This window comes from Heloderma suspectum, chromosome 14 (genome assembly GCF_057233095.1).
Source record: "Heloderma suspectum isolate Gila_16-S chromosome 14, 16-S_ref, whole genome shotgun sequence".
NCBI lineage: Eukaryota > Metazoa > Chordata > Lepidosauria > Squamata > Helodermatidae > Heloderma > Heloderma suspectum.
In genome coordinates, this window is record NC_139471.1 from 5,979,525 (window position 1) to 6,005,767 (window position 26,243).

At 46.2% G+C, this 26,243-nt stretch overlaps 1 protein-coding gene across 2 annotated transcripts; it reads right to left on the reverse strand.

Annotated features, from left to right (window-relative positions):
* Positions 1-95: 95 nt before the first annotated feature.
* Positions 96-25,755, reverse strand: GFI1B (growth factor independent 1B transcriptional repressor). Of its 2 annotated transcripts, none has more exons than XM_084821280.1 (7): positions 25,578-25,755; positions 8,348-8,479; positions 6,971-7,120; positions 4,733-4,986; positions 3,708-3,845; positions 2,763-2,928; positions 96-1,766 (listed from the first exon to the last, which is right to left on the reverse strand). In XM_084821280.1, exons 2-7 carry the CDS (start codon positions 8,466-8,468, stop codon positions 1,588-1,590), a joined length of 1,008 nt encoding a protein of 335 aa, XP_084677406.1. In that variant the 5' UTR covers positions 8,469-8,479; positions 25,578-25,755; the 3' UTR covers positions 96-1,587. The 2 variants fall into 2 exon arrangements, with proteins under 2 accessions (XP_084677406.1, XP_084677405.1); XM_084821279.1 differs by having other exon boundaries at positions 117-1,766; positions 25,550-25,755.
* Positions 25,756-26,243: the final 488 nt, after the last annotated feature.

Here is a 26,243-nt window from a genome sequence, read left to right on the forward strand (position 1 = left end):
ACTTCTCGCATTTCAGTGCAAGACATATATTAGCACCAGACATATGGACGGTGGAGGCATCTTTATGAAACACCACTGACTTGCAGAAGTTGTTATCACCTGAATTTTTTTTTTTTAAGTCTGTGTATATAATGATAAGCATAAATACATATTTACAGTGATCTTTGAGAAAGCAGAAGAGAAGGGGGTGTGGCGTGGCATGGTGTGGGAGCTCCCCAACCTGAAAACAGCATAAGCATACAGATTTAGGAACATGATATTTAGACATTAATCCCTTTGCTGCAAAGCTGTTTGTTTGTTTATTTAGTTAGTTCAGAGAATTTCTATACCGCTTTTCTTTTCTTTTCTTTTCTTTTAATGCCCAAAGCAGTTCACAAGGTACCCATTCCCTCCACTCTCCCTCTCAGGGCATAGCTTAAAGTGGTTTAGGGTGCAATCCTATGCAAATGTAGAAAGAAAAAGGTCCTATAATTCCCAGCATTCCCCAGCCAGCCATGCTGGCTGGAGAACGCTGGGAGTTGTAGGCCTTTCTTCTGTCTAAACACGCATGGAATTGCACCCTTAGCAGTCATTCCCCGTCTCCACAGGGTACCCTGTGTAGCGCAGTGCTGTGAAAAGGGCAGGAGTGGGCAGAACTGAAGGTAGTTCTCCATATATTTTTGACTTCACATATGCCCTTGCCAGCATGGCAAAGAACACTGGGAGCTGAAGTCCAAAACATCTGGAGATGCACCGTTCATCCATTCCTGGACTAGGGGATCTCTCCACTAGATAATTCTCAGTAAACTACCATTCCAAGGAGTCCTTTGGGGGAAGCCACGATGGGATGCGCCATATCTCAGCGGGATAATGAGCCAGACCACCGGCCCAACTTGTTCAGTAGTATCTCAGCAAACTGGCAGCTGCCTTGACATGTCGGGGATTGGCCCTGGGGCCTTCCGCAGGTAACGCAGGGGCTCTGCCATGGAGCTGCAGCCCTTACCTCAAGGAGGGACTCAGGATCATGGCAGCACAAGAAGAAAGAAGGGGAACACAGGGAGGGCCGAGGAGCAACAGCAGGGCCACTCATGTAAAGATTTTGTTTCAGACAACTCGGTCAGAAGCGGAACATGCCCTTCTACCACCTCAGGACTCTACCCCTTCATGTATGTGTCCTCTCTCTTGAAGGAACAGAGAGAGTGTGTTTCCTCCATCTGCATATGGGGAAAATGGAGGTTAATCAACGAGGCCCATTGGAGGGAACAATTTTGCTCTGAGGTGTTGCGGCCAAACTGATTCTTTCTGGCCGAGAAGAGTGGAAGAAGCGTCTCTGTCCGATATACTGCCCTCTCCGCAGGGGTCTCTCTCAGGGCTACTCGGCTCTCTGCCTTGCCTCAGCTCAGGGGTGGAGGAACCTTTTGCCTGTCAAGAGACATATTACCTCAGGCAACATTTGTCGGGGAACATTCTGGCAGTGGGGGTGGCGAGAGCCCAAAGTGGGCGGCGTCAGAGCCAAAGTGGGCGGAGTTTATAAAGGATTGGATTTGGCACGTGGGCCGCAGGTCCTCCATCCGTGCCTCAGCTGAACTCTGCGGCGGGCCTCCTCTCTCACTTGAGGCTATGCTGGCTCTCCCGGTGACGCCGCAGATCCACCTTGCGCTGGAAACCTTTTCTGCAGAGCTCACAGCTGAACGGTTTGAAGCCGGTGTGCTTGCGGCTGTGCGTGATGAGGTTGGAGCTCTGGCTGAAAGCTTTGCCGCACACCTGACATTTGTGCGGCTTTTCTCCTGGATGGAAAAGAGAGGAGCAGGGGGCAAAATCCATATTATTATAGGCATCTATTGGGTAGCATTATTACAGCTTTCCTGTGTCAGACAGATCACTAGTTAATAGACAGGATGTTTCATCAAGGGCACCTAATAGTTAGGAAATGGTCTCTTGATAGGAATTGAAAATGAAATGGCCAATATCATACTGCTCTTGTACAAGTCTATGGTGCGACCACACTTGAAATACAGTGTACGGTTCTGGTCACCACCCCTAAAAAGGGATGTTGTAGAGTTGGAAAAAGTGCAGAAAAGGGGAATTAAAGTGATCAAGGGGCTGGAGCAATTGCCCTATGAAGAAAGGTTATGTCTGGGACAGTTTGGATTAGAAAAAAGGCAAGTAAGGGGAGATATAATAGAGGTGTACAAAATTATGCACGGCATGGAGAAAGTGGATAGGGAGACATTTTTCTCCCTCCCTCATGATACTAGAACCCGGGGTCATCCCATGAAGGTGATTGGTGGGAGATTCAGGACAGATGACTGGAAGTCCTTCTTCACACAGCACAGAGTTAAACTATGGAATTCACTCTCACAAAATGTAGTGATGGCCACCCACTTGGATGGCTTTAAAGGGGGGTTGGACAAATTAATGGAGGAAAAGGCTATCAATGGCTACTAGTCCTGATGGCTCTGTGCTACCTCCAGTGTGAGAGGCAGTATATCTCTGGATACCACTTGCTGGGGACCACGGGCAGGAGGGTGCTATTGCATGTGTGTCCTACTTGTGGGTTTCCCACAGGCAGCTGGTTGGCCAGTGTGTGAACAGAATGCTGGATAAGATAGACTTTGGTCTGATCCAGCATGGCTCTTCTTATGTTCTTATGATAGTTGTGAATCTCTCTGTGTTTTTGAGTGAGAGACCCCTCAGGGCTCGGCCTGCCCTGTATTGCACCAGCGAGTGCAATAGACGCACTGGTACAATACACTCGTCGAGTGTGTCCCCTGCCCCCTTACCGGTGTGGATGTAGGTATGCTTCTTCATGTCTGACTTCTGGTGGAAGCGTTTCCCGCAGTACTGGCAGGGGTACGGCCGCGTGTCCGAGTGGATCAGCAGGTGGGTGGACAGCGTTGAAGACCGCTTGAACGTCTTGCCGCACATTTTGCACTCAAAGCTTTTCTCCTGTGGGGAGGATGAGATCCAGGGTGTGTGTGTCATGTCAGACCAATTATCCAGAGACGAGAAACGCTGAGCTGCTGGGATTGCCAACTGCAGAGAACGGAAGGACTCCCGTGCCTTTAATATTAGCGTAGAAGAGGGCTGGGCTTTTGTTTTGTGTTTTGTAAGTTCAGCTTTCTTTCCTCTGCATGACAACATGGACCTGCTGAAAATCCTTCTTCTACACCAGGAGTCTTCAACCTTTTTCAAAACTGTGAACCACCTTTTTAATCCCAAATGCAACGTGAGAACCCATGTCTAGTTTTTTTAACCATATGCTGGGGCACACCCAGGGGTGCAAAACCTCACGCTCGGGGACCTTCGGGGATCACCAAATGGCCGTGGTCCCTTCCTCTGGCTCCCCTGGCCAACCGTTTTGTGGTTTCCTGGCTTTTGTACAGTTTTTCCCCCATTCTAAAAGTTTGAAATGCCTCTCCGAAGACTTAATTACTGGCAATAAAAACTTTAAGCTGAATTATGCTGGTATTTTTGGCCCTGCCCCTTTTGCCTTTGGCCTCACCCACCACAGGAATGCAGCCCCCGAGAGCTTCTCCAAAATGGAATGCAGCCCTCAGGCTGAAAGAGGTTCTGCACCCCTGTTTTACCCCATTCTCAAAGTGGACCTCTGAAAAAATGTAGTTGCTGGCCAGAGTGTTTAGTGGCCCTTTGTAGAACTGCCTTTGGGGACAGGTAGAGCTCCGGGTGTGGCCCAGTCGTGTCAGTTTCCTGGCTTCCCAACCTACCTGAGAGTGGATGTTGGTGTGTTGCTCCAAACTCACAGCGTGCCCAAAGGTTTTGCCGCAAACATCGCAAGCAAAGGGCCGTGTGCCACTGTGCGATCTTCGCACATGGACCTCCAGACCATGCGGAGTGGAAAAGATCTGGAAAACAAAGAGCTGCGATGGTAGTTCTACCTCCATTTCTTCATCTGCTTTTCCCTCCCTCCTGCTCATTGAAAAATAATAAAATAAAGCCTCTTTCTCTTGCCCGCTGATTCTCCTCTACCTGTCTCAGTCTTAGCTTCCATGTTCCTCTCCTGTAAATGGGAATATTAATTGGCTTTCTTGGACCAGGTCCTATAGCAAAGGAGGGGAACCTCCAACCTGCGGGCCTAATTCGGCCCACAGAGGTTCCCATCTGGCCTATAGAGTTTTTCTGGATTCCTGGGTATGTTGTGTTAGTCTCTAAGCCCCACCCCTTTGAGTAATCCTCACTGTTATCTCCAATCTATGACGGTTTTTGGCCCTGCCTCTTTGACACAACCCACCACTGAAATGCGACACTTCTCTGAAATGGATTTCAGGCCCTTGGGTGAAAGAGGTTTGACACCCATGATTTAAGTGGTGCTATTTTGGACTACTGTGGGAATTCCATTGGCGCTGCCTCCTGTAACGGAACTTCACTCTAGGTCATTATGGCCATTTAAATAGTGTCACCCTGGACCATTATGAGGGATTAACATGGCGCGTGCACACAGGCACACATTGAGTGACATAGCATCGCTCTGGGACATTGCAATGGTGCTCTCCCAGTGTTGTGGCCTCACTCCAAGGCATCCTGAGAAGCTTAAATGGCAGCTTTTGGCCGCCAAACACTGAGGGCCAAGGTGTCAGTGCAGGTGAGCCCTGTTTGGGCTCCAGCAGCTACTTAAGGGGATCAGGGGCTGATGTCAGGCCTGGGGACAGTGACCAGAAAACTGGGGTTTTCTTGGGTAAACTTGGGTAAACAGGGACTGCTGGAGTGAGCGTACGGTCTGTGGGCAACTCACTTTGTTACATATCACGCAGTGGTATGTCTCCATGCCTGGTGAGAATCGCATGCTGTAATCCAGAGGCGGTTCCGAGGCTGGGAGGAGGTGGGTCCCGTACAGGCTGAGGGAGCGCTCCAGAAGGGCGGAAGACACCGGCCGGTAGCCATACGGAGGGTGCAAGGCATCCCATGCAAAACTGGGCTTGTAGAAAGCGGGAGAAGCGCTCTCCACAGTGCCGCCATCTTTGGCTTTCAAGGCTGGGATGGGAACCTCTGAAGCAAGATGGAGCGTGGGGGAAGAGATGATCAGCCCGCTGATAATGTACCATTTTCATATTTTTTAATCCTAATAATAACATCTAAACGGTGTCGCTTTTTGTAAGCCCTTAAAGTGCTGCCACAGATTTTTAAAATTCACAGATAATTTAGCCCGGCTCCTGGAGCAGCTGACACTCCACCAGCAAAACAGACAGTCCCTGCTTGCAGGCTTGCAATCTCAAAAAACACGACACACAAAGAAGAAGGGATGGGGAGGGAAGAGGAAAACATTAAGTAGATTTTCAGCAGGGCAGGTGGAATGACCCTCCTTCCCCCTTCATCTCCCAGTGGGGCAGTCCACCTGGAGCAGATCTTGATGCTTCCTTTGCCTGCTACTGTCTCCCTTGCTCCTAGCTCTTTCCCACAAGGCAGTTGATGTCAGTTAGCCCTGTTGGGGTACTGTTAACCCTGGTGTTCAATCTTTTACATTTTGTCAATTTCCACAGGAGTAGCCGTGTTAGTCAGTTGCAGCAAAAATGAGGAAGAGTCCTGTGGCAAGTTAAAGATGAACACATTTATTCTGGCATAAGCTTTCGTTCACAGGGCATGTTGTTTTTGTCAATGTAATTGTTGAACGTATTTATTATTGAGGGTTGGATCCAGATCTAGACAGGTCAACTATGCTGAAGGAAGTGGACTTTCCTACCCCCCCTCATCCCCATGTCAGCCCCCTAAAAATGCTACACAGTGATTCAGGAGACCCTGCTGAATGGGGTGAGCTGTGGTATGTGTGTGGGGGAGGGGGGATCCCCCAAAATTGGAATGAGGGACCTTCTGCAAACCAGAGCCCTTCCTCTTATGGAAAGGCCCTTCCTCTTGCAGATGGCACTTCCTAGATCCCACCCGTTCTGTTTAACCCGCTTTTTCTCCCAGAATACTCTGAAGGTGCCTGAGTTTTGCTATTTTCCTCCTCCCTCCCAATCTCTTTTCCTTTTGTGTGGTGTCTTTTATATTATAAGCTTAAGGGCTGTTACTGCCTTATTATTAATCTATCTAAACCACTCAGGGAGCCTTTTTTTAGCTGAAGTCCGAGATAAAATTGCTGTAAACCAGGGGCAGGCAGAAAGTAGATAGCCAGATGTTTTGGACTTCAACACCCAGCATTCCAGATCATTGGACCATGCTGGCAGGGGCTTCTGGGAGTTGAACCCCTAAACCCTTGGAGATCTATCTTCTGCCCACCCCTGCTGTAAATAAATAAATAGATAAGTTGGTGTACATGGCTCACTTGAGTCTCTCTAGTCCAACAGTCTAACCATTATACTTCTCTGGGTCCCTAAATTGCTCTTTAATCACTTCAGATTTTAATTGTCTTTTGTTATATCACCATAAACAGCTTCATACAGCAGAATGAGGGAGGAAGACCAAGTGGGGAGAAGAGGAGTCGACTTCTGGACAGGGCCAGCCCAAGATACTTTGCTACCTGAGGTGAGGAACTAGATGGAACTCTCTCCCATTCCACATATAAAACCTGACTGGACTGGTGGTTAAATCTTTCTTCAACATTCGCAGTGGGACAACATCCTCCCCACCCTCAGAGCTCTCTTCTCCAACATCCTGCTGCCACCTGAGGCAACTGCCTCACTCTGCCTAATGGTAGGGCTGGCCCTGCTTCCAGACTGCACCATTTCAGACTGCGGGAAGAAGATGACATTTTTGAGCACTTCTCAATGTTAAGGATTACTTGCAACTAGAAATCCAGCACAGCAGAGCTAGAACCATTCTCCCTGAAGTGCTCTTTTCTATTTGCAGGAAGATATTTGTTTTAATGTGGGGGAACGCTCAAAATTGGTATGCCCCACCTGCAGCCTGAAATGTTGCACTCCATTCCACCCTCTCCTTAGGACTCTACCACTTCATCCCCACCTCATTCTGCTCCCTGTGAAGACCCAGCCTCCCCACCCTCAAATTCAGTCCTGTCACCTATACTGTTGCTCACCTGGTGTTGGTGGTCCTGATGTTACCCTGGTTATATTCTGGGCAGGGAGGTTTTCTTCCTTGGGTTCATTTTCTTCCTTTGGAGCAGGGCATGGTGGGTAACTTGGGGTGAAGGCCTTGCTCTCCCCTGGGGTGTTGTTACCATCAAGAACTGTGATATCAGAACAGAATTATGGTTTAGTTCTGTGGCAGCTCCAGGTTTGGGGGCAACACCCCCTCCATGGTCCCCTCCCGCAGTGACTCCACCTTCTGACCGCCATTGTCACCAGCTGCTGTTGTCCTCCTCCTCTTCCTCATCCTTGCTACCACTCACTTGCTTGACAGGCAGAGAGCCAGGGAGCAAGGAGGCCACGGCATCTCCTGTTCCTCCTCACCACCGCCGTTGTCTGGGCCAGAGCGAGAGGCAGGTGAACACACAGGTTGCAACAGTGAAGAGGAGGAGCGCCTCCAGGGGGCTCTTGTCAGTGGGCCCCTCCTGGGACGTGGGCCCTTGGCAAGTGCCCAGCCATGCTGGCCCTTGGTGCTGGGCCTGACTTAGCTTACTCTGGCCAGCAGGGATGGCAATGGTTACAATAGTCAATGCATTTGGGTTCTTTAGACCACTAAAATAAACATGGGCTTAAGAACGTAAGACTTGCCTCACTGGCAAGGGTGTTGCTAGGTAGTTAAAAGATTTGGGACACAGACCCACACAATCACCCCAAGAATAATTAGGTATCTCCGCGTTGTGCAGGTGGGCTAAAAGCTGATGGACGCTAATTTATATGTATAGATGCAAATTTAGAAAACATTGCTTGAACATATTTAAACTTCACTGATGGCAGGCCATTTAATTTCCTGCCCAAAACCCACCCCCCAATTCTTCAATTAATTTGCACCCCACCACAAATCATCCCCAAATCAATAGTTCCTCTTCAATTAATTGACCCCCAGTTAATTTCCCAAAACAAATCCTGCTTCAAATCACATTCCCTTTCGATTAGTTACCCCCTGTTATTTGTTCAGTGTTTTCCCGGCTTTTCTGCAGTTTTCCCCCCATTCTAAAAGGTTGGAATGCCTCCCCTAAGGCTCTGTAAGTAAAAGCTGGAAGCTAAACTATGCTGGTATTCTTGGTCCTGCCCCTTTGGCCTTCAGCCATGCCCACCGCTAGAATGCGGTCCCCGAGAGCTTCTCCAAAATGGAATTCAGCCCTCGGACAGAAAGGGGTTCAACACCTCTGCTATAAATCATGCAAAACAAAGGCACATTTATAAAAGTAATGGAATTCAGCCTCTCTTGGAGCAGAATTTTAATTAATTCATTTAAAATGTTTACAGCCTGCCTTCTAACCAATGTTCTTGTAGAAGCTGCTCATCTGTGGGAAAACCATCTGACCTACCACCAGAGCAGGGAGCTGCTGTTGCCGGATCCCATTTCGGCATGAGAAGGCCCTCATCCACAGCACGATGCCGGTGATATGAGTGGGCCTTCTTACTCTTCACCAGGAAAGACCGTGGCATCTCCCGTTCACCTGGTGAGCAGAGATCCAGAAAAACAATGAAGCATAGAGAAGAACCACAAACACGTTCACGCTTCTCTTTGGTAACACCCGCCTGCCCCAACAACCTAAAATCTTTACACTGCTTTAAGAGGAGGATAAACTGCACTGGAACATGTAATCATTCACCAGAACAGGGGTGTTGAACCTCAGCCCCGTGGGCCAAATCAGGCTGTGTGGGATTTCAGACTAGATGACTGATCCTTTTCAGTTTCCCAGCTTCTGTGCAGTTTCCCCCCCATTCTAAAAGGTTGACATGTCTCTCATAAGGATTAGTTGCTGGCAGTAAGACCTTTAAGCTACAATAACCTGGTGTTTTTGACATTTTGAACCTGCATGCCACTGGAATGCGGCCCCCGAGTGCTTCTCTGAAACGGAATTTGGCCCTGTGGATGGGAGAGGTTCACCACCCCTGCACTGAAGCAATTGCTCCCAAAGCAATAGTTCCCAATCCTAGTGCTATGCATGGCTGACAAGTGCATCAAAAGAAATAAGTTGGTGACATAATTAAACGGTTCCCATGCTCTACTGCAGGGAACATGGGAACTTCAACTCCCAGAAGCCCCTCCCAGCATGGCCAGTGCTCAGGAATGCTGGGCGTTGAATTCTGAAACATCTGGAGATTTACTTTCTCTCCACCCTGCTCTCCTGTAACCTGGTGCTCTCCAGCTGTGTTGGACTGCGACTCCTATCATTCCCAGCCAGCATGGGCTCAGGTTGGGGAAGGCTACCCTGTGGTAACTCGGCTTGTAACTAAACCTAACCAAAACTGTAGCAACTGCATAATGCTTCCCTGTTTGCCCATCTCCCCTTCCTCATTTGTTTCCTCTGTGTTGATTTTTAGATTGTAAGCCCCTGGCAGGCAGGGGTCTGTCTTCTTGTACTCTGTAAAGTGCCGTACCCGCCTATGGTGCTGTATCAATAAGTTGTAAGGAATGGCTCACGTGAGTCCAAAGTACCCAACCACGGAAGAGTGTGCCTGTACATCTTTGTATGCTTGACTGCTCTGAGCTCATCGTCTCCTTCCAATCAGCCTTTGGAGTGATCCTGCCACGTCTCCGTGGCGGGTGTGAATGGATCATTCAACACCCCCAACAGAAAGACACAAAAGAACTGCCCACCCTCAGAAGAGTTTCCCTATTGCCTCTCTGTATGAGCTACTGTTCTCAGTTGGCCTCCTTTCAGGCAGGTGGCACTCACAGATCACCAAGTCGGGTAATAGATGCAACTGTGAGTGGGTGATTCTAACTTATTTGCTTGGCAGGCAGAGAGCCAGGGAGCAAGTAGGCTGTGGCATCTTCTGTCCTCCTCCTCACCACCTCTGTCTTCTGGGCCAGAGCAAAAGGCAGGTAAACAAGCAGGTTACAATGGTGAAGAAGAGGAGCAACTCCAGGGGGCTCTTGTCAGTGGGCCCCTACTGGGGTGTAGGAGGTGCTCAAACATGCCTACCCTTGACACCAGCCCTGTTCACCGGGATTAGCCCCAGCAACTGTTTCAATGCCACGAAATCTCATAAGGTAGCAGCTGTTAAACACTGAACACTTCTTATTCTAACAGGTTGCTCAGTGGCATTTTCAGTCCCATGTTATGTGATGTTTTAATGTGGCTGTTTTACTCCCTGGAAAAAAATTGTTTTAGGTCTGTATTATCTGTCGCTTGGTTTTTTTTTAGTTTTTCTTTCTGTTTTGATCATTGGTTTATTGCTGTTTTATAAATCTGCATTTCTGTTAAAGCTGCGATTTGAAACTCTTTCATTATGTTTTGAATAATCGCCAGTGGAATGGTGGTTATTGGGTGACTGATAATAAATAAATAAATAAATAAATAAATAAATAAATAAAACTACTCAACCCTGGAACATATGATGTACGACTATCACAAAGTTCATCTGAGCAGCTGCAGAGTGTACTCTCTTCACCACTGAATAACGATATAGAGTCCCTACGCTTCAGGGATTATAGGAAGGGTTTCCAGATCAAAAGCAGGTGTTTTCAAATAGTACACTTTGGGACTTCTTTACATTAAGCACGGATTAAACCAGAGGTTGGCAAGCTATAGCCTTAGGACTAATTTCAGTAAAGGCACAATCTTACGCATTTTTAGACAAAAAAAAGTCCTACAACTCCCAGCATTTCCCAACCAGCATGGCTAGCTGGGGAATGCTGGGAGTTGTAGGATTTTTTCCATCTCAACAAGCATAGGATTGCACCCTAAGCCTTTAGAGCAGCTTTACCTGATGCCTTCCATATTGGCCACGCTGGCTGAGGATGATGGGACTTGAAGCCTAGCATGTGCCAAGGATGCTGGGTTGGGGAAGACCGTTTTACAGTTTTGTTTATTCATTTGGGGGCATGTCGACAATGTGTAGCGAGAACAATTTTTAACCAGTTTGAGATGAAAATTAAGGCCACAAGTTTGGTTCCTAAAGGTAATTTTTTTGAATGCAGCTTTTAGGACATTGTGGGATCACATGAATAGATGTAGCATTGCGTTGCCTGCTTGCTTCAGCGGTTTTTTACAACATTTCTTTGCTTCTCATGTACTCAGAGTTATTTACTCCCTCACTACCCCGAAAGGTAGAAAAGTCCAGGGGTAGGTTTTGACGGGGTCCGTGTCTGAGATCAGGGGAAAGTCCTGGAGCATTCTGTGGTTTTGCACAACTGTTGCGCAAAACCACAGAATGCTCCTGGACTTTCCCCTGATCTTGGAAACAAACCCTGCCAAAACCTACCCCTGAACTTCCCTACCATTCGGGGTAGGAAGGGAGTACAAAGCAATGTGCACAATTTTTCTTTCCTGTACCTGCTGTTTAGCTCTTTACTTTGCCTCCGGCCAGTGAAATCCTCCAGTCTCACCCCACCCCCATCCAAGACAGTAACAGAATCCATGAAAAAGGCTCAGCGTAATAATATGCTGGAAGGCAATGAAGTGTCTCTTATTTGCATGGTTGTTTGCATTTTCTCCTACAATTGCTCAATGCAGTAACGGTTAAAACATGCACACACACACACACACACACACACACACAGAAAGCAAATTCTGGTATGTGTTGCCTTTGGAAGTATGTTCTCAGTCCTGATTCTCCAGATATAAGATGCAGCCTCTCTCTCTGTCCAGGTTTAGATCATCAACACAGCCCTCTGGCTTATTTAAGCCATGGTGGGTTGTGGCACATGGCTGTTTGGAATATTCAAGCCACGGCTTATTGTGATGTGTGAATCCGGAGAGGGCGACTTCTGTGAAGGTTCAAAACCTTAACATAACCCCCAAACAGCCAATGTCACGTGAACCCTCGCCACGTTTGCACAACACGATAAGGCACAGTGATGTCCCTCCAGGGCTTGATTATTCAAAATGGCCACCGGCACCTGTGGTGATTGTGTGAACGGGCCTGCTCGCGATCTCTCTTTCTCCCAGGTCAGACTCACTGCCTTGCCTGAATACACACGCAGAGCAGTCACGCCTCCATCCCAGAAAGGGACGCCATATCAGCCTTCTCCAAAGTGGGAAAGATCGTTTATTGCTGTGCCACCTGCATTTTATCTTGTAAATCCAAGCATGCCCTAATAAAAACGTATTCGATTTTAGCTGGTTTGGGGGTTGATTCACCACTGCCATTGGAGACAGAAGACGCTCCAGTGAAACATCTGTCTTGCGTTGGCACTTGGATTTTTTGGCCCCTGTGGGACCAGCTGTCAAATTCCTTGGTCCTCTCCGTTTGCAGTCACACACTCGAAGGCACCAGGCTTCAGACTCACGACTTCATTAGTTAGCTACCACGTTCTTCACAAATGCAAATCCTCGGAGACTCTCAAGCTACAAAGGAAAACAGCTACTTCACACAATTACAAATATCAATAGAGGAGCCAAGCGGGAATCAGAGATGTTGCCCGCGGTTTGAACAAGAACTTGCCGGCCAGAATAACTGTGGGGGAAGGCAGACTTGGGACTGCAGAGGAGAAGGCAGGAGGGAACTTAACCATCCCCCTCGCCCGCTATGGTCCCGACAAAAAACTACCCCCCTCCCTAAAGTGGCATTGAGCGGAAAGCTCTCGTTGGCTTCCTTGGGAGAAAGGGCCCCATAGATGAGACGGGCAGAGTGAGGTGGCTGCTACACTGGTCTAAGCAAGTCCTCAAGTTCTGAGCTTCAAGGACCAAAATGTGCGCCCTTCCAAACTTTGCCGCCACCTCCGCGGACCTCTTCTTATTACAGGCTGGAGTGTCATGTGGCAGCACAGCACGGGTGCGTTGACATCTGCAGAACATGGCCTTCCCAGTGTGGGGGGCAATAGCGCGCACTGCAACAGCAGCACACCTGCGCAGTGCTGGCAAGAATGGCTAGAAGTTTCTTCAGGCTTTGCAGCCTCCAACCGAAGCAACTGGGCCAAAAGGGGACAATTCTGGCTGGGGGGCATCCTTACCCGTGTGTGAGAAGGACAATGTGTGAGGAAAAGATGCTATCACAATGCAGCACAGGGTGGCGGTTTATCAGTGACAAGCAGCCATCCACCATATATGATAAGTCCACGCACTCCAACGTGATGCTCACGGACACCTCTCTTGACACCCACCGGGCTCCCTGCCTCTCCCAATTTTTATTTTATTTCTTAAGGTTTTTTTTATTTAATTTTTTCAAAAAAATGGGATGCTGCAAAGCCAAGTGCTACCCTCCAACACCATCTTTATTTGGGTTCATAAGAGTGGCTTGGTGTTTTGGAGCTCAGGCACCACCTTTGCCTTGTTCTCAGTTTCTTGACCAAGTTACCCCTGAGCCTCATCAGTTTGCCTTCTGTGAAATGGGCATGGCCGGCCCAAGACATTTTGCTGCCTGAGGTGAAGAACAAGATGGAGCCCTCTCCCATTCCATGTCCAAAAGCCTTTCTTCAAGACTGAACATTTTTCTTCAGCGCTGACAGAGGAGACGGCATCCTCCACCACACCTGAAGGCAGCAGGCTACCTTAGGGGGTGTGGGGGAGACCGGGAGGCATACGATTTTCTCCTCCATCACCTTGCTGCCACCTCTCACCATTTACAGCCTGAGGCAACTACCTGCCTCATTTTGCCTAATAGTAGGGTTGGCCCTGGAAGTGGGTGCTGGCGTGGAAAACTGTGAGTTCAAAAGAGTGGTTTGGCTTTTGCCACATTACTTTTCTTTCAGTCTCACCAGGTTGCCTTCTGGGTAATGAGTGTTTTTTGACCGGACATGCTCACCCTGGCACTCATGTTATGAACAGGCAAGCGCCACCGCATGGCAGCCATTTTGTGAGAGTGTCCACAACCCTCTCAGAATTCCAAATGTGCCCATTGAGTCAAAAAGGTTAGGGAGCCCTGTGATAAGTGATGAAATCAGCCCTTATGGATCCTTTACTCCCAATCCTAGTATGTCACGACTTTTGGACAGCGTTCTGGTGTCCCTTTCGCCATTGCAGCCCACAGTATTGACTATTTATGTAGTCCAGATTTAAAATTATTATTTTTGAATAGTCTTGTTAATGGTGGAGGAGGCCAAAGCAGAGATGAACGAAGGAGCTCAATCCACCAAAATGTTATCCTGCACAAACCCCATTGAACTGAATGGAGCGCTGTGGGAGAGGTCAACTCTCTCTTTGTTTCAGTGGGACTTGCTCAGTAGAACTTTCCCTGTGGATTGTGTCCAATGAGAGTTCATAGCTTTCGGGGACATCACAATAAATTTACTATTCGCGCTGAAATGAATATTCACAAATATTTGAAATTTGTCAGTACGGCGTAGTGTCAGACTAGGACTGGGAGACCGAGGTTCAAATCCTGACTCAGCCACAAAGCTCACTGAGTGATTTGGGGACAGTCACTCTCTCTCTCTCTCTCTCTCAGCCTAACCTGTCACATGCTTGCTGAGAGGATAAAATGGAGGCCGGAGGGTGGCAGTGGGGAGGACAAAGCACATTGTCTTGAGCTCCTTCAAGGAAGGGTAATATATAAATTAAATGTTGCTGCTGAGATTCTGAATGTGGACTTTGGAATGTGAAATTTTGCTTCAGCATTTGAACTTTGAGTGCCTTATGGGGCAACCCTATGCATGTTTAGACATAAAAAAAAGTCCTACAACTTCCAGGATGCCCCAGCCAGGGGCATGCTGGACATTTTGTAGGACTTTTTTTCTGTCTAAACATGCATAGGATTGTGCCTTTAGGCTTGTTGGCCGAAATTGTTTTGATTCCGGCAGGCATCAAATGTGCAAACTTGCAAACTGTTAATGTGTTAATAACAATACTGTTGACTGTCACCTATCAAATGTCATATATCAAGTACAGGGGGGAACCTGGAACAAAACAGCGTAGAGTGCTCCTGTTCAGGGTTCCAGCCAGCCATGCCCTTTTCGGAATACTCCATTGCACGCACAGATACACACACACATGGTTTGCCATTCTACCCATGCGCCAACATTCAGTCAGCATTTTATCCCCTCAGAGCATGCTCGATCTTCATAATATCTGAACTCCCATTGGAGGGCTGAGTGCTAGCGGCGACCTCGTTACCTGAGGACATAGCAGCATTTTATCTATACTTTCCCATATGCTTATCTCTAGTTGTCTTTTCTTTTCTTTTCTTTTTCCAAGCGAGAGCTTGCATGTTTTTGTGCCTGTCGTGGTCGTTTTGGAGTGCACATGCTTTAGATGCAAACATTTCTAAAATTATAATGCGCAAGGTGTAGTGTTTCAAAATGTGGTCCCTTGTTCCCAGCCACTATTCATTCATTTTATTTATTTAAAATATTTCTTGGCCGCCTTTCAGGGCAGAAGCCCTCCCAAGGCAGCATTCAACAATAAAACACATCATGATATTAAAAGCAATAAGGACACAATAAAAACAGCAAGAACACCATAAAACAGCAACAAAAATGACGATAAAAATAGCAATAAGACCAACAACAAACCAGCAAGGAAAACAGAAATCCTATCAGGAGAAGGCCAGCATAAAATAATATGTTTTCAAGGCCTTCTTAAAAGCCTGCAAAGATGGAATAAGTGGGCTCCTGATGGCAACGTATCCCAGAGGAGTTATTCTAGCTATATGTACTGAAATGGTCTCCTCCCTGTCATGCTTTAGATCAGCTGTCCTCAACTTAATGCCCTCCAGATGGGTTGGACTACAACACCCATCCTTCCTGTGCTGGCTGTGGAGGATGGGAGATGTAGTCCAACCCATCTGGAGGGCGCCAATTTGGGGAAGGCTGCTGAGGGAGATGAGAGGGAGAGGAGGGCCATGCCAGCAATCCTAGTGAAAGAATTAATTTCCTCCCCTCTTCCCTCCCTCTTCCTTTTTCCTTTTGTGTGGTGTCTTTTTAGATTGTAAGCCTGCGGGTAGGGACGCTCTTGTTTAATTGATTATATGTGAGCCACTTTGGGAGTCTTTTTGGCTGAGGTGCAGCATAAAAAAATACTTCAAATAAATAATTTAAATTGCATTTTCCGTCTGTAAAGCAACGTGTACATTTGATGGTGCCAGATCATCCATCGCTGTTGTGAATCAAAGACAGGCAAATTGTGGCCCACCAGATGTTTTGACCTACAACTCCCATCAGCCCTAGCCAGTATAGCCAATGGTGAGGGGTCAGGGGAGTTGTAGGCCAAAACATCTGGGGGGTTACAAGTTGCCCACGCCTGAAATCCAAGTATAAAACTTTGCAACAGCAATACAAACAATGTGGAAACTTTTTGGCACAAAAATAATCCCAATAGCTTTGTCTATTTGTTATTTAAATTTAAAAGAAGTAGAGATAGCCCAGTCTATCTACGGATTTCAAAATTACTATTTATAGCCGTTCTGTTAATATATTTCCCCTCCATACCACTAACGACAGTTTGGCTTTCATCCTTCTTTGCTTCTCTCTTCTCTAGCTTGATCCAAAACCGAGAATTATAACATATACGGCAGCAGAACAAACGAAAAGAAGAACGGAAATGTGTGCGTGCGCGTGCGGGGGGAGAATCCTGGGGAAGCAGTGGCCACTTACACATCACACAAAAAAGAGGGCAAAAGAGGATGCTGCTTTGCATACTTTTTGCATATGCTAATTTATATGTTTAGATGCAAATTTAGAAATAATGACTGTAATCAAAATAGATCCTATTATCAACAACCTCTGATATGCAGACGATACCACCCTAATGGCAGAAAGCGAAGAGGATCTCAAGAGCCTCTTGTTGAGGGTGAAAGAGGAGAGTGCAAAAGCTGGTTTGAAACTCAACATTAAAAAAAGAAGATCATGGCATCTGGCCCCATCACTTCCTGGCATATAGAAGGGGAAGAAATGGAAGCAGTGACAGATTTTACTTTCTTGGGCTCCAAGATCACCGCAGACGGTGACTGTAGCCATGAAATTAAAGACGCTTGCTCCTTGGGAGGAAAGCTATGGCAAACCTAGACAGCATAGTAAGAAGCAGAGACATCACCTTGCCGACAAAGGTCTGTCTAATCAAAGCGATGGTTTTCCCAGTAGTAATGTATGGCTGTGAGAGCTGGACTATAAGGAAGGCTGAGCGCCGAAGAATTGATGCTTTCGAACTGTGGTGCTGGAGAAGACTCTTGCGAGTTCCCTGGATTGCAAGGAGGTCAAATCAGTCCATCCTAAAGGAAATCAACCCTGACTGCTCATTGGGGGGACAGATACTGGAGCTGAAGCTCCAATATTTTGGCCACCTAATGCGGAGAGAAAACTCCCTGGAAAAGACCCTGATGCTGGGAAGGACTCAAGGCAAAAGGAGAAGGGGACGGCAGAGGATGAGATGGCTAGATAGCATCACCGATGCAATGAATATGAACTTGAGCACGCTCCGGGAGAGAGCGCAGGACAGGAAGGCCTGGCGTGCTCTGGTCCATGGGGTCACGAAGAGTCGGACACGACTGAACGACTCAACAACAACAACAAAAACCACTACGCAGGCTGCTGTCCAGGTGCTAACAGCTGATGGATAACTTCTAGGCCCTGGCTTTCCTGTGATAGGAACATAGGAACGGGCCAAAAACTGGGTCAGACCATCAGCCCAGTAATGTCAACACAGGTTCAAACAACACACTGAGTATGGGTTGAGTGTGGGTTGTCATTGAACTCTGGGTTGTTGTTGAACTGTGGGTTGTGTTGTATGAACCCAGCCGTGCTAACAAACCACGGTTTGTTAACCATGGAAAAGCACTGTTCGCAACCCAACAACAAACCATGGGTTCCCTTCATGGGTTGTTCATGGGTTGTTATGGTGGCTGGGTTCACACAGCATCCCACAATTCCACAACAACCCACAGTTCAACGACAACCCATACTCAACCCATACTGAACCTGTACTCTGCCTTGTTGTGTTGTGTGAACCCAGCCACTGACAAACAATGTCAACAATGTCAATGTCAAGGTTGAGTGTGGGTTGTTGTTGAACTGTGGGTTGTTGTGTTATGTGAACTGAGCTGCGTTAACAAACCATGGTTTATTAACCACAAACAACCCACAGTTGACAACGCAACAACAAACCATGGGTTCTCTTTGTGGGTTGTTCATGGTTAACAAATCATGGTCTGTTAGTGCGGCTGGGTTCAATGGTTCTACAGGGTTTCAGGCAGGATTCTTTCCTAGCCCACCTGGAGATGCTGGGGATTGAACCAGGGACTTTCTACATGCAAAGCAGGTGGTCTACCACTGAGCTACATTATCTCCACTAGTTATTTATCTTTAAACCAGACTTGGACTGGACAGCCCTTCAAAGAGAGGACACCTTCAAATAGAGGAAAGTAGGACACCTGCCCACCCTAAGTAGTCGTAATCAATTTTAGAAATAAGTAATATTCTGGTATTTCATAAAATATGCATAAGGCCTTAGTTGAACTCTTTTTTGCTGTTGTCCCCCCCGCCCCCCAATGCAAACTGTTGAGCTCTCTGGGACGTTTCTCACGCTCAAATAAAAAGACCCAGGGGAAACAACAGCAGTAGATTTCGGGAAACATATCTCCGCCGTATCTGATCAGTATTCATTGTATGCTGAGAAAAGATGATTTAATGAGGTTGCAATAACATCCGGCATGAACCACCACCGTCCAGAGTCTTGTAGATGCCATGACCTACCAGGGCTGAGAATGTGCTCAGAAGCACCTACTCTTTAATTCCAATGGATGCCTTCACCTACCGTGCACACACACACTGATCTACTACTTTGCCCCCCGTGGGCTTCTGGCTTCTAGTAAAACGACTATTCGATCTAGCAAACCCAAGATCTGCCACCGCTGGTGAAGCAGTCACAGTGCTAGACAAGGGCTAGCCCAGGGAGGGGAACGTCTTTCAGCCTCTTTCCATTTCATAAAAGCTCTCGGGGGGCACATTCTAGTGATGGGTGGGGCCAAAAATACAACACCCCCCCCCATATATTTTTGCTTAAATTCCTTACTGCTAGTAACTAAGTCTTAGGAGAAGCATTTCAACCTTTTAGAACGGGGAGAAAACTGTACAAAAGGCAGGAGACCACCAAATGGTCTGTGGCTGCAGGAAAGGGGCGGGGCCAGAGTGGGAAGCAGGAAGACCACATTTGCCCCCCGGAGCTGAGGTTCCCCACCCTTGGATTAGGGAGACCTGCAGTCGAATCCCCACTCAGTCTCGAAGCTAATTGGGTGATGGTGGGACAGTTCACACTTTCTCTGCTTAACCTACCTCACAGGGTTGTTGTAGGATAAAAGTTTTTTTGCGGGGAAGAGAACCACATGCTTCAGTGATCCTCACTCCTGCCAAAATATATTTTAAATGTTGGGCCAGGAATTAAGGGCGCAATCCTATGCATGCATAGCTGGCTGAGGAGTGCTGGGAGTTGTAGGACGTTTGTCTGTCCAAACAGGCATAGGATTGTGCCCTAAGTCAGCCTTGTCTACAAAATGAGCTTCCTGTATAGGTGAGCCCATTTAATAGAGACAGTGTCTAGACAGAATGCAATCAAAGTTGAGCACTTCTATGTCCCACTGATTTAAACAGGAAAGACTGTCGCATTTGTTTGACTCTCCCGTTGAATCCAACGGGATTGAAAAGCGTTCTACGGGCTGGAGAAAAATTCCCGCTTGTCTTTTTCTCCACCCAGAGAGCGGAAGGTGAATTTTAAAAAGGATCTCACTAGTCCTGTTGTCAGTGGTGCTGTGAGAGCAAGGCTGGCTTACCATGGTTTGAAGTAAGTGAAACAATACAAATCACCATAAAAAGAGTGCCCAAATCCCTTAATTAAAGTGATTGATCACATTCGTAGTTTGGGGGTGCTCTTGGACCCAGAACTGTCTCTTGAGGCACAGGTGAACTCAGTGGCACGGAGCACTTTTTATCAGCTTAGGCTGGTATACCAACTACGCCCTGATCTGGACAGAGATAGCCTAGCTACAGTTATCCATGCTCTGATAACTTCTCGTCTGGATTACTGCAATGCGTTATACGTGGGGCTGCCTTTGAAAACGGTCTGGAAACTTCAGCTGGTCCAAAATAGGGCAGCAAGATTGTTAACAGGGACTGGCCAACAAGATCACATAATGCCAGTACTTTTCCAGCTGCACTGGCTGCCGGTCCATTTCCAGCACAATTCAAAGTGCTGGTATTAACATTCACAGCCCTTAATGGCTTGGGGTCAAGTTATCTGAAGGATCGCCCCCTCCCATATGTGCCTGCCCAGACCCTAAGATCATCCTCAGCTGTCCTTCTCTGTGACCCCCTGCCAAAGGAAGTGAGGCAGGTGGCTACCAGGAAGGGGGCCTGTTCTGCTGTGGCACCCCGGCTGTGGAATTAGCTCCTTAGAGAGTTTCGCCTGGAACCTACGTTGTACTCTTTCCGGTGCCAGGGGAAGACCTTTTTATTCTCCCATTATTTTAGCATTTTAGCTTCGTTGTCTTTTAGCTTTGGTGTTTTAAATCTGTATTTTAAATCTCTGCATTGCTGCTAGGTTTTATTCTGGTTCTACTGTTATATTGTGGTTTTAAGCTTTCATATTTTATATTGTTTTATGCTGCGCTTTGTGGTTTTAATTTTTGTGAACTGCCCAGAGAGCTTCAGCTATTGGGCGGTATAGATATGAAAATAAACAAATAAAGCCCAGAGCCTAAAATTAACTAACTGCACCACTATGTGTTGTGAATATTCAATCCTACTTCTGCCTCAAATAGGTAGACTTTTTTGTCATTTCCAAAACCCACCAAAGCCAGCAAGAGGACAAAAGAATTTAGAACATAAGAAGAGCCATGCAGGATCACACCAAGAGTCCATCTAGTCCAGCATTCTGTTCACACAGCAGCCAACGAGCTGCGCATGTGAAACCCACAAGCAGGACATGACTGCAACAGCACCCTCCTGTCCATGTTCCCCATGAACTGGTGCACATAGGCATATTGCCTCTAACACTGGAGGTAGCATATTGCCATCAGGACCAGTAGACATTGACAGTTTTATCCTCCATGAATTGTCCAATCCCCTTTTAAAGCCATCTAAACTGGTGGCCATCACTAGGTCTTGTGGTAGCCAGTTCCATAGTTTAACTCTGTGCTGTGTGAAGGAGGACTTCCCTTGATCTGTGTTGAATCTCCCATTCGTCAGCTTCATGGGATGACCTTCTTGACTTCTAGTATTATGAGGGAGGCAGAAAAATGTCTCCCGATCCACTTTCTCCACATCAGGCATAATTTTCCACACCTCTATCATGTCTCCCCTTACTCGCCTTTTTTCTGAACTAAACAATCCCGGCTGTTGTAACCTTCCCACACAGGGGAGTTGCTCCAGCCCCTTGATCATTTTAGTTGCCCTTTTCTGCACTTTATCCAGCTCTAAAATAACTTTTTTTTAGGTGTGTTGACCAGAAATGAAATAGGTACCTGGAGAGAGGCAATGGTTTTTAAAATATCTGAAAAGGAGTTTGCTAGAGGCATTCTTCCCACACATTTATTTTGTCTGGGAGCAACTCCCCTACATGGGAGCAAGTCCCCTACAAGGAAAGGTTAACATAAGAACATAGGAAGAGGCCTGCTGGATCAGACCAAGGGTCCATCTAGTCCAGCATTCTGTTCACACAGTGGCCAACCAGCTGTTGACCAGGAACCCACAAGCAGGGCATGAGCGCAACAGCACCCTCCCGCCCATGTTCCCCAGCAACTGGTGTCTATAGGCTCACTGCCTCTGGTACTGGAGGTAGCACATAGGCATCAGGACTAGCAGCCATTGATAGCCTTCTCCTCCATGAAGTTGTCCAACCCCCTTTTAAAGCCATCCAAATTGGTGGCCATCGCTACTTCCTGTGGCAGTGAATTCCATAGTTTTACTCTGCACTGTGTGAAGAAGCCCTTCCTTTGATCTGTCCTGAATCTCCCACCAATCAGCTTCATAGGATGACGCCAGGTTCTAGTATTTTGAGAGAGGGAGAAAAATGTCTCCCTAAGCACATTCTCCACACCATGCATAATTTTGTAGACCTCTATCCTGTCTCCCCTTACCCTCCTTTTTTCCAAGCTAAACAATCCCAGCTGTTGTAACCTGCTCTCATAGGGGAGTTGCTGCAGCCCCCTGATCATTTTAGTTGCCCTTTTCTGTACTTTTTCCAACTCTACAACATCTCTTTTTTAGGTGTGGTGACCAGAACCGGACACAGTATTCCAGGTGTGGCCACACCATAGATTTGTATAGGGGCAGCATGCTGTTGGCAGTTTTATTCTCAGCTCCTTTTCTAATTCTGCCTAACAGGGAGTTTGCCCTTTTTACAGCCGCTACACACTGGGTTGACATCTTCACTGAGCAGCCTTCATCAGTCTAGTGCCCTCCAGATATGTTGGACTACAACACCCATAATTATAAGGCTTGGAATGATGGGAGTTGAAGTCCGACACATCTGGAGGTCACCAGGTTGAGTGACAGCATTTGGGGCTTTTTAGCTTAGAAAAATGGCGAGCAGGGGACATGACAGAGGTGTATAATTGTTGTGAGCTACCCAGAGAACTTCAGCAAAATGATTTGTGGTGTGGAGAGTGGACAAAGAGATGTTCTTCTCCCTCCCTCATAATACTAGAATCCAGGGTCATCCCATGAAGCTGAGTGGCAGGAGATTTGGGACAGAGGAAAAATAAACAACTTCCGCATAGTCAAATAATGGAATTTGTTTCCATAGGAGGTAGTGACCGTGGCCTGGGATAGCTTCAAACGGGGATTAAACAAAGTCACAGGAGATAGCATCCAACTTGTGGGTTTCCCATTGGGGTAATAGGAATCTGGTTGGCTGCTGTGGGAACAAAATGTTGGCACAGAAAGGCCTTTGGTGGGATCCAGCAAGGCTCTTATGTTTATGTCCTACTGTTGCTGCCAGTCAGTAGTACAGCTAGGTAATTTTAGACTTTGGACTTAACGGTCTTATAGGGCCCCGCTTTCGACGGCCATGTGTTATAAAAATGTATTGTTCCAGTTATAAAGCACGTAAGTGACATTCCTCTTGGTCCCTAACCACCTTTCCATGCTTTACAACGGCTTCTGCATTCCTGATACGTTGGAAGAGTAACCACACCTGTTTGCCAGCCAAGAGTTTGAAAAACAATCATACTCTGAGCAACTGCACTTTTGCATTTTAAACTCATTTCAGTCACAGCACCATTATGACTGCAGGAATAAAATGGGGTTTGCTTCTGCTGCTCTCATCCACTCTTAACTCCTTCGGCAGGTTTGTTAAAAGTTGTTCCCCAGGGCGGATGAAGTATACGCAACCCAAGCAGGGAACCCTCTTTCAGTTTCCTTCAGCTTTCTAAAATAGGTCTCTGTCTTTATGTAGTGTTATTTATTTATTACATTTTGATGCCACCTAATAGCCCAAGCTCTCTGGGCCGTTCACATCTTCTGTGTGCATCGCGGGAATGGAAAACTGTCTGAACCCGCTTTCCTTTCTCTTGTAAAGAAAAACAACAACCCTAATCTCTAGCTGGCTAAGGCTGCGCACTAACCTGAGAGAAAGTCCCATTGAACTCAATGGGACTTACTTCTGAGTAGACAAGTATGGGAGCACCTTGTGGATCACGCCCAGTTTTCTCACCATGTTGTTTACGCATAGCAAAGGCATGACTTGCATTGGCAACAGTGTACTTGGACTCTTCTCCAGATTATTGGGCAGCCCCCGCCCCCGCAAAAATCCCTGCTGTTGCAGCCAAGCTGGTTTATAGAACAACTTATAGAACATGGTTTTTACTTTGATCAGTTCCTAGTTTTTAAGATTTTTCTCTTTAAAAAAAAATTCAAGTATACATACAAATATGATCGACTTGTTTCAACGACAGTGAATGCGATTGCTTATAACTTTATTGTTTGCCCATTACAGAAGCAGATGTAAAAAGAAAAATGAAAAAAATGGCAGCATTCATCACGTCCTGAATGCTTTGAGCCTGCACACCTTAAAAAACACTCCCGCAATCATTAAAACAAATACTCTTCTAGAGTCCCAGACAACGCGCTTATTTAACAAGAGGGATGCTGGTTTATTTATTTTTCAAAATTATATGTTATGAAAAATATCATTTATAACACACACAGAGACACATATATATTACAATCCCTAAACTGGTCTCCTCCAGATGGATTTGACTGCATCTTCCATCACCCCCAGCCAGTGATGGCAGTTATAGTCCAACATATCTGGAGGGACTCAGGTTGGGGAAGGCTGTACTACCTAGATATGCATATATACATATATGAGATTAAATGCACAATTCTATGCATGTTTACAGAGAAAAAAGCCCTACAACTTCCACCACTGCCCAGCAAGTATGGTGGGCTGGAGAATGTTGGGAGTTGTAGGACTTTTTACTGTCTAAACATGCATAAGATTTCACCCTTAACATATTAAGATGACTGGAAACAAAGATGGTACCTACAAATACCGAACAGGTACCATAAATTCAATATGTTAAAGGATAGATTCATCATCTATCTATACAGCTTCCCAAATCTCTTGCCTTACATATTCATAGGGTTTTGTTCTGCTCCAGTGCCTAAGAAATTATTACTAGTCTTCTAGCAAATCTTGTTTTGCGGGGAGGGGGTCTGTTTTACACTGCAATCCTAGACATGTCTACTCAGAAGTAAGTCCCACTGAGTTCAATGGGCTTTACTCTCATGTAAGTGGGTATAGGATTGCAGCTTTACTATCTTCTTAAATGTTTTTTTTTTATAATAGGTTACAGTTACAATCTTATTCCCACTTACCTGGGAGTAAATCTCATTAAACTCAGTAGCGCTTACTTCTGAGTAGACATGTCTAGCATTGTGATGTGTAATTTACTCTTTATATGCCATTCATCTATTTATGCCATCTATGTATAGACAAGAGCGTTTATTGTTTCCAGTTAACAGCCACCACTATCCTATTGACAACACATTCCCAAAGCTTTCCCCCATTAATTCTCAGGTTTTTTTCCAAACAGCAAAACTAGAGGATACTAGTTTGTCGATTTAGAAGAAGCAATCTATTATTCTACATTGTTTTTACATTAGTTTTTATATTTTATTACTATATATATATATATATATATATAGTACACTGCTTAGATATCTTAGGATATCAAGCAGTATACAAGTAATTTTAATAAATAAATACATACATACATACACGTACAACCCTACACATGTTTAGACAGAAAAAAGTCCTACAACTCCCAAGCATTCCCCAACCAGCCTTGCTGGCTGGGGAATGCTGGGAGTTGTAGGACTTTTTTTCTGTCTAAACATGCATAGGATTGCGCCCTAAATAAATAAAAGCTGTAATGGCCCCCTGCATCGACAGGTTTATCATGGGCAAAGCTATACCCAGGTGATCCCCATATAATTTTGTGGGTGGAGAGGAAAACTGCCCAAGAAAGAGAGCCCCACCGCTCTTCTAGAATGGAAGCTTTTCCAAATATTTTGTTCCTCCTGTCTCTAGATTTGGTATAAGCCTTAACAACTTTGCTAAAAGAGATAAACTTTGCAGTTAAATTTAAATAATAATAATAAGTAGCAGTAGTAGTATTTTTTTAAGATGATGGAGGGAAAAGATCACCTGTTTGCTTGCTGTTAGGAGAACTTGCCTTGAAAATCCCCTGGGGTGTTCTCTGCTCCTTTAGTTAACTCCTTTATAAGTTAACTCCTTTAGTACTCTTCCTCTGTCAACATTTCACGTTTCACATTTGTCTGCTGTGGTTAGATATTTCTCTTTCTCCCTCTGTTTTTTTCTCCCTTTGCCCCCAGTCTCCTCCCTGATTTTTCAATCAGATTATTCGTGTCAAAATCTGGTGGTGAACAGGCAAGCCAATGAGGAAGCAAAACCCTTGACAGTATTTGCTTATCAAAACGTCCCAGACTTTGAAAACTTGAAGAGAACTTCATGTTGCTCAATTTCATCAAAGTAACAGAAGTAGCACCCTTTCACAAACGGTCGCTGTCTTTTTGTGTTTTGGTGGAGAGTTCTTTTGAGATATTGATTTTATTTTTTTTAAAGCACCCATAAATGGCAAACGGAAATAAATGTGCCTAAACATACGCATGTGAAAAACGTAAGGCTGGGGTGTGTGGAGGAAATTTGTGTTGTTTTTGTTTAAATGTGGAAGTCCTTCACACTCAGATTGCACTTCAGCCATGAACTCAAGAGGTGGACTCAGGTAAGTCATGATTCTCTCAGCACCCCCCCCCCCCCCAGCAATATGGGAGATGATACTGGCCTACCTTACAAAGCTGTTGTAAGGTTTGCCGAGCTA